This window comes from Ursus maritimus, unplaced genomic scaffold (assembly GCF_017311325.1).
Source record: "Ursus maritimus isolate PB19 unplaced genomic scaffold, ASM1731132v1 scaffold_4, whole genome shotgun sequence".
Lineage (NCBI taxonomy): Eukaryota > Metazoa > Chordata > Mammalia > Carnivora > Ursidae > Ursus > Ursus maritimus.
Genome location: NW_024426552.1, coordinates 83800694 through 83817920, shown reverse-complemented (window position 1 = coordinate 83817920; position 17227 = coordinate 83800694). Strand labels below are relative to the sequence as shown.

At 39.8% G+C, this 17227-nt stretch overlaps 1 protein-coding gene across 2 annotated transcripts in view; it reads right to left on the bottom strand.

Annotated features, from left to right (window-relative positions):
• Window positions 1–16469, bottom strand: part of ZMAT3 (zinc finger matrin-type 3) — a 32109-nt gene extending 15640 nt beyond the window's left edge. The window contains exons 1-2 of one of the 2 annotated variants that reach the window (XM_040621583.1): window positions 16319–16469; window positions 12508–12834 (exon numbers count right to left, since the gene is read on the bottom strand). In XM_040621583.1, the coding sequence (XP_040477517.1) occupies window positions 12508–12777 (270 nt within the window). In that variant the 5' untranslated portion in view covers window positions 12778–12834; window positions 16319–16469. Of the gene's footprint in view, window positions 1–12507; window positions 14069–16318 lie in introns of those variants that run through there. The other variant, XM_008705314.2, reaches the window with a different exon arrangement.
• Window positions 16470–17227: the final 758 nt, after the last annotated feature.

The following is a 17227-nucleotide window of genomic DNA, read 5'->3' as shown; positions in this document are numbered from 1 at the left end:
GACAGATGGTCTTCTGGATCCTTTGGAGACGAGCAGGAGTCGAGATACTGAGGGGGCTTAATGGTGAAACAGATCTTTGACTTTGGAGGCAGAAGGGAGCCTCTGAAGGACTTTGAGCAAAGTAGTTCTATGACTGTATTGCATTTGATAAAAATCAGCCTGGGATTAGCACGGGGAATAAATCAGAGTAGATCAAAGCTGGAGACAGAAGACAGCTAAGGACAAAGCCCTAGTACAATATAATATAGAGAATGAGGACCCAGAAAATGAGATTAAGAATGTCTGGCCTACCAAATAAAATGAAAACCGGACAAGTGTGGGGTATTATGGAAGCCTAGAATAAGGTGTTTCAAAAGAAGAATCTAGTTAGATACATTATGACCCAGGAACTATACTTCTAGGTATCACCAAACAGAAACTCACATACAAGGAGATATCTATAAGAATGTTCCTAGGAGGACTATTAGTTACACTGAAAAATAAAAATAATTGAAGTGTCGGGACACCTGGGTAGCTCAGCCGGTTAAGAGTCCAACTCTTGATTTCGGCCTCAGGTCATGATCTCAGGGTCATGGAATGAGCCCTGCATCAGGCTCCACACTCAGTAGAGAGTCTGCTTCTCTCTCTTTCTCCCTCTCCCTCTGCCCCTCCCCCTCCTCAAACTCTCTCTGTCTCTAAAATAAACGAATAAATCTTTAAAAAAATAAAAAATAACTGAAGTGCCCATCTATAGGGTAATGCAGAAATTATAGTCTATTCATACAACAACAGTAGTGAAAATAAACATTCCAGGGCCATGCATGGCAACATGAATGACTCTCCTAACAAAATGCTGAATGAAAAGAACAAGTTGCAAAAGAAGATATGTGAGAATAATTTTTTTAATATGGGAGTTAAAAACATGAAAACCACCACATATTACATAAGCAAACACATAGTAGCAGAAGTACAAAAGAAGTAATGGAACAATAAATATCAATTCAGTATAGTAGCTACATCTGGGAGCACAGGAGAGGATACAATTGGGAAGGGATGCCTGGGGGCTTCAGGTGAATGGATAGTTTTCACTCTTTCAGCTAAATGGCAATATACATGTTCATTATATTATTTTCACACATTTTTATGTCTGAAGTATTTCATAATAATTGAAAACAACACTAACAAAAAAAAAAAAGGAGTGTTCATCAGGTCGAATGCTACTGATGGGTACGTAACATTGGGACAGAGAAGTAATGCTTGGGTTTAAAATGAAAGATCAAGAGTAACTTTGTTAGAACCATTTCAGCAGTGTTAGGGGTTAAAAGGTCACATGGAGTAGCTTGGGGAGACAATGGGAGATGTGAAAGTAGAAAGAACCGGTATAGTCAACTATTCAGAAGAGTTCTGTGACAGGGAGATAGGGTTGAGAGTTAGAAGGGGGAAATGGGTCGATGGAAGTCTGGTCTTAAAGAGGGGTTTTCCATAGGCTCGTTTGCATGGCAACAGAAGGAAGTCAGTAAGAACCAAAGAACAGTTGGTGCAGGCACTAGAGCCTGACCCTGAAAAGGCAGAAGACAGGTACACAGTACTGCAGGAAGGGTAACTTTAGATAGTATCAAGTATTTTACTTCCAAAGCAGCACAGTTTTCAAGCTGACGTTACATCTATAACATTACGATAATAATGGCAACTAACAATTTTTGAGCACTTACATCACAGACAATATTCTAAATACTTCGTAAATATTAACTCCTGCAATCTTCATGAAATCTCTATCAAGTAGGTATAATTATTATCTGAATTTTACATGTAAGGAAACTAAACTCTGAGAGTTAAAAACTTGCCCAAGAGTTTCTAGCAAGCTTGGCAGCAGGTACCTGGGTTTGTGTGTCCCCATCTGCCCTCTACAAACAATACAGAACAATCAGGAAAACAAATAAAATACACAGAAGCCATGCCGTCCACAGAACCAGAAGCCACAGAATGCCCAGACTTCAAAGTAACTGTAAGTAAAAAAGGGAAAAAACATCAAATCCCAGTGAGCAATCACTCATGCTCCTGCCACAAGCATTCACAGTAAGCAAGAGCAGTCTGACAAAAACTGCAGAAAAGTCAGAAGAGGGAGCTAGCAGCAGGCCTACAATTGCTTTCAAGCCACCACCAAGAAGAATAAACCCGCCTAAGTCTGTAGATACTAAACCATGATCTGGTGGCAGAGCACTGACTGCTGCGCAGGGACTTAAATGTACACGTGACCTGAAGTGGCAAAGTGGCTTCTGGAGGAGAAAGAGCCAAAAAAAAGGGAGCTCACTTTTGGCAACTGGAAGGTGAAGGGGGTTAAAAAGCAAAACAGGAAAAGCTAGCATCCTACAAGACAGAAAAGAGCAAAAAAAATCTGGAGGACATACAAACCCTTTCCTGACCACCAGCACCACCACCAAAAAAAAAAACAAAAAAAAACAAAAAAAATTATTGAAGAAGTGAACTTTGCTACGGTTATAAAAGAGATTGCCATTGAATTAAGACTCTCATAAACCACCCAAAATCCACATAATGAACAGATGAAAACTAATCGAGTCAATACAAAGTTACTACCAAAAAAAAAATCAACATATCTCAGCAAGTGAAAACCACCCCCAAAAAACACATGAAACAGAAGAAAACCATTAAGACAAAACTCCAAACTGAATTAAATATATTCGAACAAGAATTGGGGATATGAAAAATCACCTTCAAACAGGAATCCAAAATGTACAAAGAAAAATGGCCAAAGTGGTAAGAAATTTAAAAAAAAAAAAAGGTAATTAAACTCAGGAAAGAAAAAAGAGAATTATATCAAAAATGAGAAGTAAATACATGCCAAAGGAAAACAGACACAAATGAAAATGCAGTAAGAGGTACTGAAGAAAGAAAGAAATGCAATCACAAAAATAAAATATGAAGAACTAAATTTAAAGGGCCAGAGAGGAAGCAATGGAAATGGGAGACAGGTAAAGAAGAAATACTTTATGTTAAACCAGAGTGCCTGAAGACAAAACACAAATCAAGCAAACAGAACTAATATTTGAAACTATAACCCAAGAAAATTGTCCAAAAGTAACTGAAGACCTGAATCTGCATATTGAAAAGACATACCGGGTATCTGGGAAAATTAATCTAGAACAATGAGATCTGAAGTATATCTTTAAAAGGTATGACACTTCAAGCTCTCCAGGCAAAAAGATCAAATAACTTACAAATGCATAAGAATTAGAATGGCATCCATAAAATGTAAAACAAGGCATTAGTTGAGAAGTATTTTTTTTTAACTTAATGGAAGTGTGAAGTAAGAATTTTATGTACAGCCAACTATCCCTGTATCAAGGGTCAAGACTATAGAAAAGCATTTTAAAAGTACACAACCCTAGGAATTCAGTACTCATAAGTCCTGCTTGAGGAATCTTTGGGGGCTTCATTCAACTAAGAAATGACTGGGAAAACTTCAGCAAAAAGGCTGATGGTGAGTATTTTCATAGATATAATTGTAGATCAAAGACTAAATTAAAGGTGGAGATGAGGATGAAAGATTAATGTTCAAATATTACTCATTATGACACAATGGAAATAATGCAACAAAAAAGAGACAGAAAAAGGAAGAAGAAGGTAGAATAAGTTCATTGATTATGCAATAGGCAATTTAGCTGGGATACCATTAAAAACTGACAAACCCAGATAGTAACACATTAAATAACTGAACAGGGTAGTAAAATCATTAAAAATGTATAAAGGGATGCCTGGGTGGCTCCGTAGGTTAAGTGTCTGACACTTGATTTCAGCTCAGGTCATGATCTCAGGGGTCATGAGATCGAACCCCTCATCAAGCTCTGCACTGAGCATGGAGCCTGCTTAGGATTCTCTCTCCCTCTGCTCCTGCCCACTCCTGCTGAAACACTCGCTCTCTCTCGCCCTCTCTCTCTCTCAGAAAATAAAAATAGGAGCACCTGGGTGGCTCAGTCGTTAAGCATCTGCCTTCGGCTCAGGGTATGATCCCAGGGTCCTGGAATCAAGCCCCACATTGGGCTCCCTGCTCTGCTGGAGCCTGCTTCTTCCTCTCCCACTCCCCCTGCTTGTGTTCCCTCTCTCGCTAGCTGTCTCTCTCTGTCAAATAAATAAATAAAATCTTAAAAAATAAAAAATAAAAAAATAAAAATAAAATCCATTCATTTCAATCTTAAAAAAAAAAAGAAAAAAACAAAAAAAATGTATGACTAATAGGAGAATGAGAATGGACTACAAGTGATGGTAGGGTGTGACACTTCTCTACATATACTTTTTTGTATAGTTCTGACTTTTATAACTATATCAACATTTCACAAACTTAGAAAAACAATCAAAGTCAACAAGGATTGGGAAGGACCCGAAATGAAATACAAATAGAAACAAACAAACCTAACTGTATAGAAAAATGAATAACAGAACCATAGGGAATGGGGAGAGAAGGAAAAGAACTATTCACATGGTCTTGAAGTATCTCCCCCACGATACTTATTAAACACAAAAAGAAAAATAGTAACTTTACAAAACAAGAACCTTAGCAGGAAGCAACTTTGTAACCTAAGTAACTTTGTAAAACAGTATTTTGACTATATATTATGCTACAGACAAAAAGAACAAAACACAAATGCTATCCCCTGGTTAGGTTTGTTTTTCATGGGGAGAGAGCTTCTCAACTCCAAACTATACATACTGAGAGAGGAAGAGAAAGTGTGTATGTGTGTGGTTTGTGGTTAACTGAAAGCCTAGATTTTTCCCTATCAAAGAAAGGAGTGAAACATAAAGAAAAAATGGAAGGTTCATCCTTCCATTGAAATTGCGTTGATTGAAATTGGAAGTATCAGTCTGAACTCTGTTTTCAACATACATGAATGTAGATAAATATAAATGTGTGCATACAAAGATAAATATTACTAGCTCTATCACTGAGAAGATCTAGAAACAATAACATCCCAGTAGCAAAATGCACACCCTGCACTCAGATTTTGGTTTCTAAATACCATTCTCCAATAAAAAGAAACCTGACTCCTTGAAGAAATGGCTGGCATGGGGAAAATACAAGAAAATTCTGGAAATCTTTTGTATTCAGGAAATAAGGAAGTATGACAAAAATTACAGGGACATGTCAAAAGGACACAAGCACCAACCTGAAGGGACTCACACTGGTCAAATCTGGAAAAAACAAACATCAGGATAAATAATGATAGTAATAGATTATATCCCAGAATAAAAATAAGAATCCATAATCCATGGAGATTGAATGAATGAGTGAATGAAAGCAGAAAGTTCTTCCTTAAAGTAAAATTCCAACCAATAAATGTAGAAAGAATAATTAAAACAGAAAAATCACCATTTGGCAAACACCACAGTAGTAATCACGGTAGGGAAGAATCATCAATGAATGCTAAAATTACTGAATGAAAACACCATAAGAAATAAAATATTCACATAGTCTCAAAGTATCTCCCCACATGATACTTATTAAACACAAGAAGAAAAACAGTAATTTTACAAAGAAGAACCCTAGCAGACACCATCTTAGCCCGTGACCAAAGTAATAGTATCAGTGATGCAAAATATTCACATCCTTCCTAATATGATGCGGTGGGAAAGACACAACATCACTTCTGCGGTATTCTTCTTTTTTTTTTAAAGATTTTATTTATTTATTTGACAGAGAGAGACAGCCAGCGAGAGAGGGAACACAAGCAGGGAGAGTGGGAGAGGAAGAGGCAGGCTTCCAGCGGAGGAGCCTGATGTGGGGCTCGATCCCAGAACACCGGGATCACGCCCTGAGCCGAAGGCAGACGCTTAACGACTGCACCACCCAGGTGCCCCATGCGGTATTCTTGCCAAAAAAAACCCACATAACCTCAATTCAATCATGAGAAAACATCAATCAAACCCAAATTGGGATAGTCTACAGAACAACTCTTCAAAAATTGCAAGACTGTAAAAAGCAAAGAAAAGCTAAACCTGTCCATTAATTTGGACAAAACAACCACAAGCAAAATTTCATCCAAGATCAGATCCTGGAACCAGAAAAAAGGACATTAGATAATTGGTGAAATGTAGTCTGTAGATTAGATAATATTATTGTTATCAGGGTTAATTTCCTGATTTTGAGAATTGTAGGATAGTTATGTAAATATTAACATTTGCGGAATCTGGATGAGGTACATGCAGGAATTGTTTGTACTGCTTTTGGAACTGGTTTGTAAGTTAAATGTTATTCAAACTGAAAAGTTAATAAAATAAAATAAAACTTGCGCAAAGCCACAAGTAAACAGCAGAGCTGGGGACAGCCTCATTCCAGAGCCATGCCACCATGCTCCACTGCACCCTAGGAAAATCCAACAGTATTAAAGACCAGCTCAGATACCAGCAACTGTTCTAAATGTCTTATACACACTAATGTGCAGGTATCATTAGTATCATCATCAAATTCTTCTTCATGAGAGAGACACAGAGAAGGGAGGAAATATATCTTCCAATGACACACATCTAGTAAGTAGCAAGACTACAATTAGAAGACTAGTCTGTCCCCAAAGTCCATGATTTCATCTTCTTAACTAATAGCCTGTCAAACAGATGCTAGCAAAGGAACAATAAGAAATCAAAAGACCCTTAAAAATTAAGGACATAAATATCAAAATTTTTTTTAAAAAATTCAGTATAGGGTTAGAATTCAAGAACACCTCTCAGGAATAAAGGAATGATAAAAGAGAGAAGAGATAAGCAATATAAAGAATCAATCCAGCTAGCCCAGGCTAGCGCTAATAGAATTACCAGGAAAAGAGAGGAAAGACAGAGAAGAATATTATCAAGGAAACAGTATCAAAGAAAATTCCCCAGAGCTCAAGAGAAACAGGAATATGCAAACTGAAAGGAACAACTAGTGCTGACCAAGACAAATGAAAAAAAAGACGCACAACTAAACACATCCATCACTGTAAAATTTCAGATATCAAGGATCAAAAGGAGAGCCTAAGAGCTTCCAGGGGGGAAAAAGCCCAAAATTAAAGCAGGTCACCCACAAAAGAATAAGAATCAGAGTAAGATTTCTCTCCATCAATACTAGATTACAAACAAACAAAACACACACACACATGCACACACAATTAAGTACACCCTTTAACATTCTTAGGAAAAGTAATTTTCAACTGGAAAATGAACAGTCACATATGAAGACAAAATACACACATTTTTAGACATACAAAGGCTCAAAAAAATTTCTTATTACTCTCTCACTTTATTTTAAAGACGGAGATGTGTTGTAACATACATTTATATTTATTCTTTCTTCCTTCAAGTAACGTGAAGATGTACTCCAACAAAACGAGACTGAAAAATAGAAAGAAAGCCTGCATATTTAGAAAATTGTAGCCGAAGCCAAAGGGCAATGAAGAGAAATCCAAATTCAACAGCTGTGCAGCAAACCCCGGGGGCAACCAGTGGCAAATGGAACAGGGTGATGGGGGATCTAGGATAAAGCAGGGATTCCATACAATAGAAAGTGTGCGAGTTTGGAGGGGAAATGTGGTGATGCTAAAGATCTATTATAGAAGAAAAAGAAGGGAAAAGAAGAAAAGCAATTAAAAACTCCAGGATGTACAATAAGCTACGCAGTGAAGTCATGATCCAGTTATGAAACTAGTCCAAACTAGAACAAGAAATCAGTGCATTTAATGAAGATGAATAAAATGGACTGTAAGCAATAAAAAAAAAGATTAAGAAGCTAGTAGTTGTTTTCTATAAATGCGTAAGATTCTTCTCCCTGTTTTTTAAAGTGACAGAAACTCAAGGAAAAACAAAAGGTTATTTCTCGTTATAATCCACATACAAAACAAACCTTTTAAAAAGGGCATGATTTTAAGCTATTGGTGGCATTCGAGAAAGGGTCATCCATTTGAACATCTCTCTTGAGTAGCATGGGACTGTGACATTGGAAACACAGGAAAGAAAACAGCTCTGCAGTGAACAATATTTCCCTGCTGACAGCAATGCAAATGCTGAACGTCAATGTCCAACGAGAATCAACCTACAAATAGAGCATGGAAAATTTAATTTGATTCTTGAGTAAACAAAAATGCGATTAACCTTAACAGTGTCAAAGTAAAACAGCCAAGGCAAGATGAGAGGTGGAAGGAAAAATGGAGAAGAAAAGGTGGGGATGGAAGAGGAAGGGAGCACAGGTGATTGCTGCTTTCCATTATACGCCCTTTGTTCCATAGGCATTGTTTTGAGTTAAAATGTCTTTAAATGTTTTGAGGAAGCTGCCACCCGTGGCAAATGCTACAAAAGGTCAAGTGAGAAAGAGCTAGATTTGGCCTGTAAGGTCACAGGTGAGCATGGAGAGGACCCTCTCAGTAGAATATTGGAATGAAACCAGAATGCAGTGGCGGGCTAGAGAATGGATAGGAAATGAAGACCAGGAGAGGACAATTACACCTGTCAGAACTCTAATGAGAGGAGAAAAGTTGCCAACCAGAGGGATTAAATAAAGCAAAGGGAAGGCTGCTGTTGCTATTTTTATTTACATAGAAAAACTTGAGCAGGTTTTTAATTTGATCGAGGTAAAGAAGTGATGACAGGTGAGGAAATCCAGAGTTAAAGTGAGGAATCAGCCTGTCAGAAGAAGAGATATGTACTCTTTGGAACGAAGAAGAAATGAGGTAGGGGCACTGGGATGGGGAGGCAGACAGCTGGCGAGACGCAGCTACCAGCAGCGTCATGGAGAACTTCTGTCCCCTGATGAAGAGCATTTGACGATTCTCAGTCCACTGCAAGTTCATTTGGAAAACAACCACGTGGGAGAATTTTGAAAACATAAAATTAGCTGAGATCCGATTTGCTGATCATGCCATCCCAACCTGAGTGGCCAATGTTAAAATATAAGTGCTAAAATCAGTATTCTAAATTTGGGGATAAGATCAATTGCATTCTCTGGATGGTGAATTAAGATCACTACAATCAGACTCATAACTCTAGAACTACCTTTCTTTTAACCTGCATCCTGTCTCCCTTTCAAATTAATCTAATGAATATGGAACATTGTTATTTGGCTGCTAAATATTACAAATAGGAATCTACATTTACGACAAACTTTAGAAATGTACTTTGAGTAAATGAGCAGTTAGTTTTCAAATGGACACGCAAATTAGCAGATAAATTGGTTGACGTTATTTTACGCTGTGGATGCCCTAGCAAAATTTATCCACTTTTGTTTTTTGCTCGTTTTATTTGTTAATGACCTTCCATCCAAAGTAGTTCTTCCTCTGGGCATGTATGCTGCAAACACAGTGTTGTGTTACTCCGTGCCAGGCTTGCCCTAAGTAACCTGAAGCCTGCAGACAGATTTTAATAAAATGAAGACATGTTTTTTCTTCCAAAGGTTTTAAGATATAACTAAAGCCATAATTTTGAGACTGTAAAAATAGGTAATCTCATTAAAAATAAAACAACAATGCAGGGTATTCTAAAGCAGACTGACTGGGTGCCAAGTCCTGAGAATTAAACTAAATCTGTGGTGACCACAGATACACATGGGTCATTGCTAAGGCAGCCCCAACTTAGGAATGGCGGAATGTCAGAGAAAGAAGGGAGTGAGCTTAAAGGGAAGTATTTATCGAGCAGCTTCCATTGTGTGTGCTGGATTTCTGGAATATGATCTAGTTAGACTCTAGTATAACACGGCTCACCCCAGACTGAAGGCTGTTTACAATACCGTGGGCAATTTGAAACTTTGCGATTTCAACAATGGCACCAACTGACCCAACCATTTGGAGAAATGTAATCACAGTGATTTATCACTTTACACAAACGTGTTTCTAGCTTATAAACAGGCTACCACTGACCCCTTTTATCTCACACATAACTGAAATAGTGAATTTGTAGTCTTGGCTTCACTCTGTATTAAAAATTATAAAGCAGGTTTTCAGAAATAAAACTTTCCATCATCTCATCTACCACTTCGTTGTGTTGGTCTACTTACAACCATTGCCAATCTACATAATTCCTGGTTCTTGGTAAGCCTTACTCACTGGTCCCACCCTTGTCTTCAGTAACCTTCTTAAATCACTGCCCATCTATGTACTGTGTATGATGCCTTTGACGCATCTTTCAGGCTGACATTTCTATTTCCTGTCTATGGTAGTTTCACCCACCTCCAAGGTATGTTCATGCTCTGATTGTTTATTATTCTGATCTACTCTTTGATCCACACTCTCTCATCTTGACCATATCTTTCTTGTTGAAATCCAGATTTTACTTCTAAAGTTAACTTTCTTCTATACTATCCTAATGAAATTGCTCTATACTTTCACATACTAACTGCTTCGGCTTATTTCTCTGTAAAGGAAAAAAAATCTCCCTCTTTAAGAATAACATGGATTTCATTCAAATCTTTGCTTCTAAGCTCTTAGAAACAAACTCTTAGAAAAAAAAAAAAACAAACTTTTAATTTTCCATTAGGTTCTACTTTCTTAATACCCACTAGCTTCTTCTTTATCTTTACCCTAATTTTTGGCTGCTTAAATTATCCACTATGACAGGCTGTCCTTCTCCTTCAACTTTTGCACTTAAAAATTCTGATTACTGAGACATTTACCTAAGTTTCCCTTCCCTAGTCTCATATTTTCTAATTCCTATATTTACCATATCATGGACAGAGCTGAAATTAAGTATAATTACTAATCTTGTCAACTAACAAGTTCAGAGCACACACACATACACACAAAGATGCAGAATCAAAGAAAAAAACCCAAATAAATGCACATTGTTTCTTATCTAATTTAAGCCTTATAATCCAATGACCCTGCTCAAATTGAATCCTCTCTATGCCTAACCAGAAGCATCCATCACTGTCTATAGAGAGACAAAGTGATATTAGAAGGAAAAAAAGGCAGGAGATAGAGGAACAAGCCATACACACATATTAAAATTACACATTGCCCAAGAATTTTACCTCATAAAAGTAAACAACTCTTCTTTAAAAGGCACAAAAGTGGGTTTTCTCTCAAGCTAATGACTTACAAGGGGCTTTATACAACTACAAATCAAAACTTTAGAACTCAAGCTTGATTTTTCAAAGTGAGTCTTAGGCTATCACAGGAATGTTTCACAGGAATAAATGAAGAGGAAAGCCAGCCCTGGGTCTTGAGTTTCAGAAGCATCATCCTAACCGACTCCCCTCAAATGGCAAAATAGGCAAAGGAAGACCCTGTACCAAACCACTATGGTTTGGAGAGTGGTACACAGAGGGAATGAGAGTGAGGTTGAAGGAGGGGGAGGAAGTGTAAAAATGAAACCAGAAGATGCCTTTATGCACCACTGAGGACAGGTGCCAGGATCTGAGATATAATTAACTCACTGCTCTGCACCTGAGGGCAAAACAAACCCAAACAAAGGGAACTCCAGGGAAGCAACACAGTATATCTTCCCCTCAATCCCAGGGAAAACAATACACCCCCAAAGTATTTCTGAGGTACGATCACAAAGTGACACAATCATCAGTCTTTAGGATCCAAACAAAACAGAAAAAAGATTTCCACCTAGAGTAAATAACTTTACGTTAGAGACAGAGCGTCACTATAGAGGAAATATGTGTGTAAGTCATCTTTTTACCAGATGTCTAATGATTGCAGCTATTCATGCAGAGAATAAAGAGTCAAATCAATGCTGACCCAGAAGACATCCTTTCATTCAGTGGCGTTTGGCCTCAATTGCTTCTCGGGTCTCCTTTCTCCAAAAAAGGAAATTACATAATTGTATACGGATAGCAATCTAGAATAAAAAGAAACACTGTACTCTCTGTTTCTTGCCAAAGGTTAGCTTTCTATTTGTTCTTAGGTAAAATAACACCCTTTAAAATTGTCCTTTGCACTAGATATTCTACATGGAGGTGAAAGCTTTAAATCTTACAAATGATCATCAGTTCAGAGTACGTTTCCTATGAAGGGTAAGGTTCAATATTCCAATTTCATTTTATTCCAACTACAGAAAAATACCTGTGTTTTCTTTAGCAGCGATAGGTTATATAGGAAAAGTCAGAGGTCAAAGAGAAAAAGCATAACATTCATTGACGGATTACCTTGAACTAATGCAAACTGTATCAGCTGGAAGAGAATATTCGTAAGGCTAATTCTCCTAAACAATTTGACACTGAACTGAGTTTGGTACATCACACTTCAAAAACTATTCACCTTAGGCTCACAGGTTTGTACACAAGCATAGATGATGTACATTAGCCTACAATGACTAGTAAGCTATCAAAAGCCACACAGTTAGGTTGAGATCTCTTTCTGTGAAAAGTGAAGCATTCTTTTAATGTAGGAACATTAGGCTTTTAATCAAACAAACTAATGTCTAGCTGTTCACTGAGCCATCTTGATTATTCCAGGCACAATTGGTCATATCTGGAGAGAAGACTCTGAAATAGGCAAAGCCCTAAAAGGTTCTCTCGCTAAATTCCATGGCTTTCTTTTCTCCCCTTACCTGATAATGAGCCTGGGCTTGCTGCGCGGAGTTCAAGGTGACATTGCAGAGTTTGCAGTACAGAGGCTTACATAGCTCCTCCAGGGCAGAGTCTTGCTCCCCTCCCTTAGGTAACTCTTCTTCCCCTGCCAGAGGCAAGGAAGCCTCCTGCCCAAAAGGCTTCTGTGGCGGAAGCTGCAAGGTTCCTGTAGACCTGGTGGCTACTGACATAGGAGGAGAGGATGAGGGCCGCTTAGGCAGAGGAAGCCCGGCGTGTTGCAAGAGGATCATTGGGTAGGAAAGTCTTGGGCATAATCCAATGGGCGATGAGAACTCAGGTCTTCAAATCTGAATCAACAGAAAAAAAAAAAAAAAAAAAAAAAAAAGCTCACTTAAAATTGCAACCTCAGCAATACAACATGTAAATGACCACACCATCTGACCCTTTCCTCTACTTCTCCAAACCACCTTCGGGATTTCTTTTCGCCTCATCTAGCAGACTTCCTCAGTCTGTTAATCCACACTGACACTATGCTCTTCCACGGAGAACAGCTTTATAGATTTCGCTTTATTTTGCTTGGCACAGCTCCAACTGCGGTCCCTCTGGCCCATGAACATTAATAGCATTGCATCCATGGCTAATTAAATCTAAACGTCACACGGCTGAAATGGACATCAAAGGTCACCTAGTCCAGACCCCTTCCCTCAGGCACACTTACACTTAAATACCCTCGATGATAATTATGCATAGACAAAAACACCACTGGCTAAGAACCTCAGCAAATGTCTCCTTTTCATCCAAACTAGTCTTTCCATCCAAATGAATCAAAAAGAGCAAAATAAAGACTTCCATGTCTCAGAACCCTTACAACACTTCCAGAGCTAGCAAAATATCAAGGAAGTCTCGGAGTAACTCGGTTACTGTGTAACAAAAAATAAATAAAAGAGTTCCTTCCCATCAACCAGTAGTATTTAAATAGGTAAGCCAATGATTCCTCACAGCAGAGGCTGCAGTAGGACACAGGCAGCCTCAGATGTGCTCTGTTTGGAATATACGTGTTGTGTTTTGCTTTCACTTTTTAAACTGAATTAGTCATCAACATTTTAAAATCAAGAGATTCATGGCTTCTCCTGATAAAAGGATGATCTGGCAATATTTGACACACGGTTCTACACGGAAAAATTGGCTAGTTAATGCAGAGAGACACTGTCCCCAGTAGCCAGGTCTGTCTTCTCCAGGGCACCTCCTTCCCGCTCAGCCTGCTGTCTGTATTGTGTTACTTACCTGCTTCCTGTAGGCCCTTGCGCTTAGGACCCCACCTCATATGGCCTTAAACCATATTCATGAGTCCCCTATAAAATCAGAATATCTTCTCTCCCTCTAGTCAGAAATTACCTGCATAAAACAATGTATCAAGTAAATGTCCTCTGAAGTAATGAATCACACTGTCAGAAGCCCCCATTTAATTCTAGTTCCCCAGTCTTTCAGCAACTTCCTTTTCCCTTTAATTAAGTAACTGATTATTCTGTTTCGCTCAGAAAAGATCCAATATGTTCCAATACCTCTTCGATTTTATGTATGATTTCTCCTGCCTCCCACCCAGATGGTGCTTTCTAGCCCTGAGTATCTCAAAATGAACCACAGTACACGTTCTGAGTTCCCATGATTCTAATTAACCCAAATTAAAATCCCTATTCCAAAATACACTATTCCTTCCACTCTCTCAATACTATTAAAAACCTCTTTCCTTGGTCAATAAAATATGACTATTTTAAACTGCTGAAATTTTCCATCTACAAGAGAAATGTGTATACTTTCTGATGATAATACATTTACTAAAATTAACCAAAATTTTAAAAAGTTAAAAGTCTGTTTTACCACATTTAATAAGTATACACATGGAAACTGCAATCAAGTAACAACTTTTATACTAAATTCAGGGTCTGGGGGCAGCAGAGGTATCAGGGTGATGGGAAAATAATGTAGTTAAAGGCAAAGTACAAAAATTAGTCATAATATTCAACAATACTTCTCATTCATCACAATACTTAACAGAACAATATTTTTTTATTCTTAAACAGAAGTATGCTGTCCACATCTCTGGGAACATGAAGAAAAGCAATACAGATTTAGGGCTTTAAAAAGTCAGATTCTCTGTAATCATATTATTCCTCTCAATTAAATCAAGCAAAGACAGGCATGGACATTTTAAAAAGGAAAACTAAGGAGACAAAAACCATTTATTCAAAAAGTTAACCACCTAATTATAACAATTGATAATATTAAAAGACGACACATACCACCTGTACACAGACATACTGATACCAAACCATCACAGACAAGTTGCCAGTTCAGAAGAGAAAATGGAGGAGGGTGTTGAAACATCTGGATAAAGGAAATCGACAATATAAACAAAATCAAATACTACCGATTGCCTAGACATGTCTGGACTTGTTTTATGAAAGCTCACTCCCACTTGAGGAAATTCCAGCACGCATCTCCCCAGTGTTGCCTACAGGTTTCCATCAAAATAAAGGCCAGTCTCAAAGCCCAGAGGTACAAGAAGCCCCCTTCCAGAAGTGATAAAATCCCCTGCATTACAGAAAAAATTCTTGCCAAGTACAGATGTACCCATTATCACATTTTATCTTTATAATTTTTAAAGAATAGCTAGATATTCCAAATTTATTTCTTGTAATATTCAACAATCGAAATGGTCATGTAACTCCCAAAAAGGCTGTGTGCATGACAACTACATCAGGTCTTACTATGTTAGCAAACAAAAACTAGCATAAATCGAAAAGAAATAAAACCAAGCCTTTACTGAAAGCATGAATGGTGGAATAGAGAGAGACCCAAAGCATAGGCGACTCGGATCCGTTCAACTACTGCATTAGATTAAAAGAAACTAACTCGATGGCTGATGTAAATAAAATATTCCTCAGATCTTAAAAACCATTCAATTTGATGCTTGAAGTGACATAAATGAAGGATTTATGGTGGTTAATGTCTTGGTTTGGAAGGGGTTTTGAGGAGACAATAAAGTCAAAGCTCCGTGGTGTACCCTGTTTAAAGAAAACGGATGATCATTGCACAGTTTTCATGACTGGACTGGGGCCTACTCTTCACATACTGTATTAAAGACAATCACTTTCTCATTTGGAGAAATCTAGAGGAAAGAGAACAGTGTAAAGGAACAGGTTATTGGCACCTCAGCAAACTAGGGAAGTCTGTACAGTAATTGGGAATTCTGGAAACGAGGGGAAAACGGTGAGCATTAATCAGAGGTCATCAGAACGCATCGGGAAGGAATGAGAGAGAAATAGAAAAATAATCAGCTGAGGCAAGGTATATCATGTAAGGAAGACTCAAAAGAAGGTAGGGATCTGGGGGAGAAGAGGCCTTGGTGAATTGGCGAATGTTTTCCAGTCTCAGCTATGACGGCTCCGAATCCAAGGGAATCGTCTACACATTTGAATCTAAGCTACAGACACTTCAGCATCGCTCACATATACCTTACATTCCTAATACGTGCCTGCAAACACACGAGCGCACACACACACGCACCTCAATCCCGTAAGGATGCCATCACGGAAGATGGAATCCCCCGTCTCCCACCGGGCGGGGGGAGCGCGAGGGCCAAGGCAGCAGCACGCCTAGATGATCCAAATGGTACACGTGAAAAGCTCAAAAACAAACAGATAAATAAAAGCAGCGCAAGCCTGTCACGTGGAGGGCAGGTGGAAAGCCCGCACCCGAAAGGAACCGCTAGTCGCCTTAGCTCCCGGGCTCGTCCTAAATGCCCCGAGGCTCGCGATCGCCTGCACTTACCGGAACCCTCCGGACGCGCAGGGAGTCTGGGCGCCGCGTCCACCCGGGGCGCCCGCCGCCGTCTGCCCCGCGCGCCCGGCTCGGCCCGGCTCAACTCCGCCTCTCTCGGCGCAACTTTCCCGGCTGGCCCCCGCCAAGCCCCCGCCGTAGCTGAACGCTGACTGTCAAAAGTCAGTCCAGCCGGACCCACAGGGAAACAGCTGCAGGAAGTGACTGCGGAACCGGGAGGCGGCGGAGGAGGAGACTGAAGGCGCCGGCTCGGCGTCACCACTGCGCATGTGCCGGGCAGAGCAGGCCCGGCGGTGGCGGTGGCGGCGGCGGCGGCGGCGGCGGCGGCGGCGGCGGCGGCGGCGGCGGCAGTAGTGGCGGAGGCAGCCGCGCTGGTGGCTCCCGCATCCCTGACAGGCCGGGTGCGCGCTGGACAGGTGCGGGCACCGCGAGCGCACCGCGCTGGAGCCGGGATGGGAAACAAGCTTGAGGCAGAAGAAGGGCGCACCACCCCGCGGACAGGTCCTAAGAGCTGTTAATCACGTACACCCTGGAAAGTTGATCCAGAGCAGATGCTTGGGGAGAGCTTTTGCAACTTTCATCTCCTGTCATTGAGATCCAGACCTTTTCAACTCCAGCCGCGCCCTCAGTCCAGCTGGTTGCCGCCTAAGGTCCTGCCAAATTGTCCAGGATCCTTTAAAGCGCTGTAACAGAACCTCTAAACGGCACCTCTCCCCAGGGTGGAGGAAGAAGAGCGTGACTAACGGCTAAGTGGTCTCCAATCACACAAGAGCGCGTGTGTGCGCGCGTGTGCACACACACACACACACACACACACACACACACACTCCTGTACTACGGTGGGCAAGAGGTAGAGCAGACTTTCTCCTGACCCCTGGATCCTTACCTGCAGGACAGAAA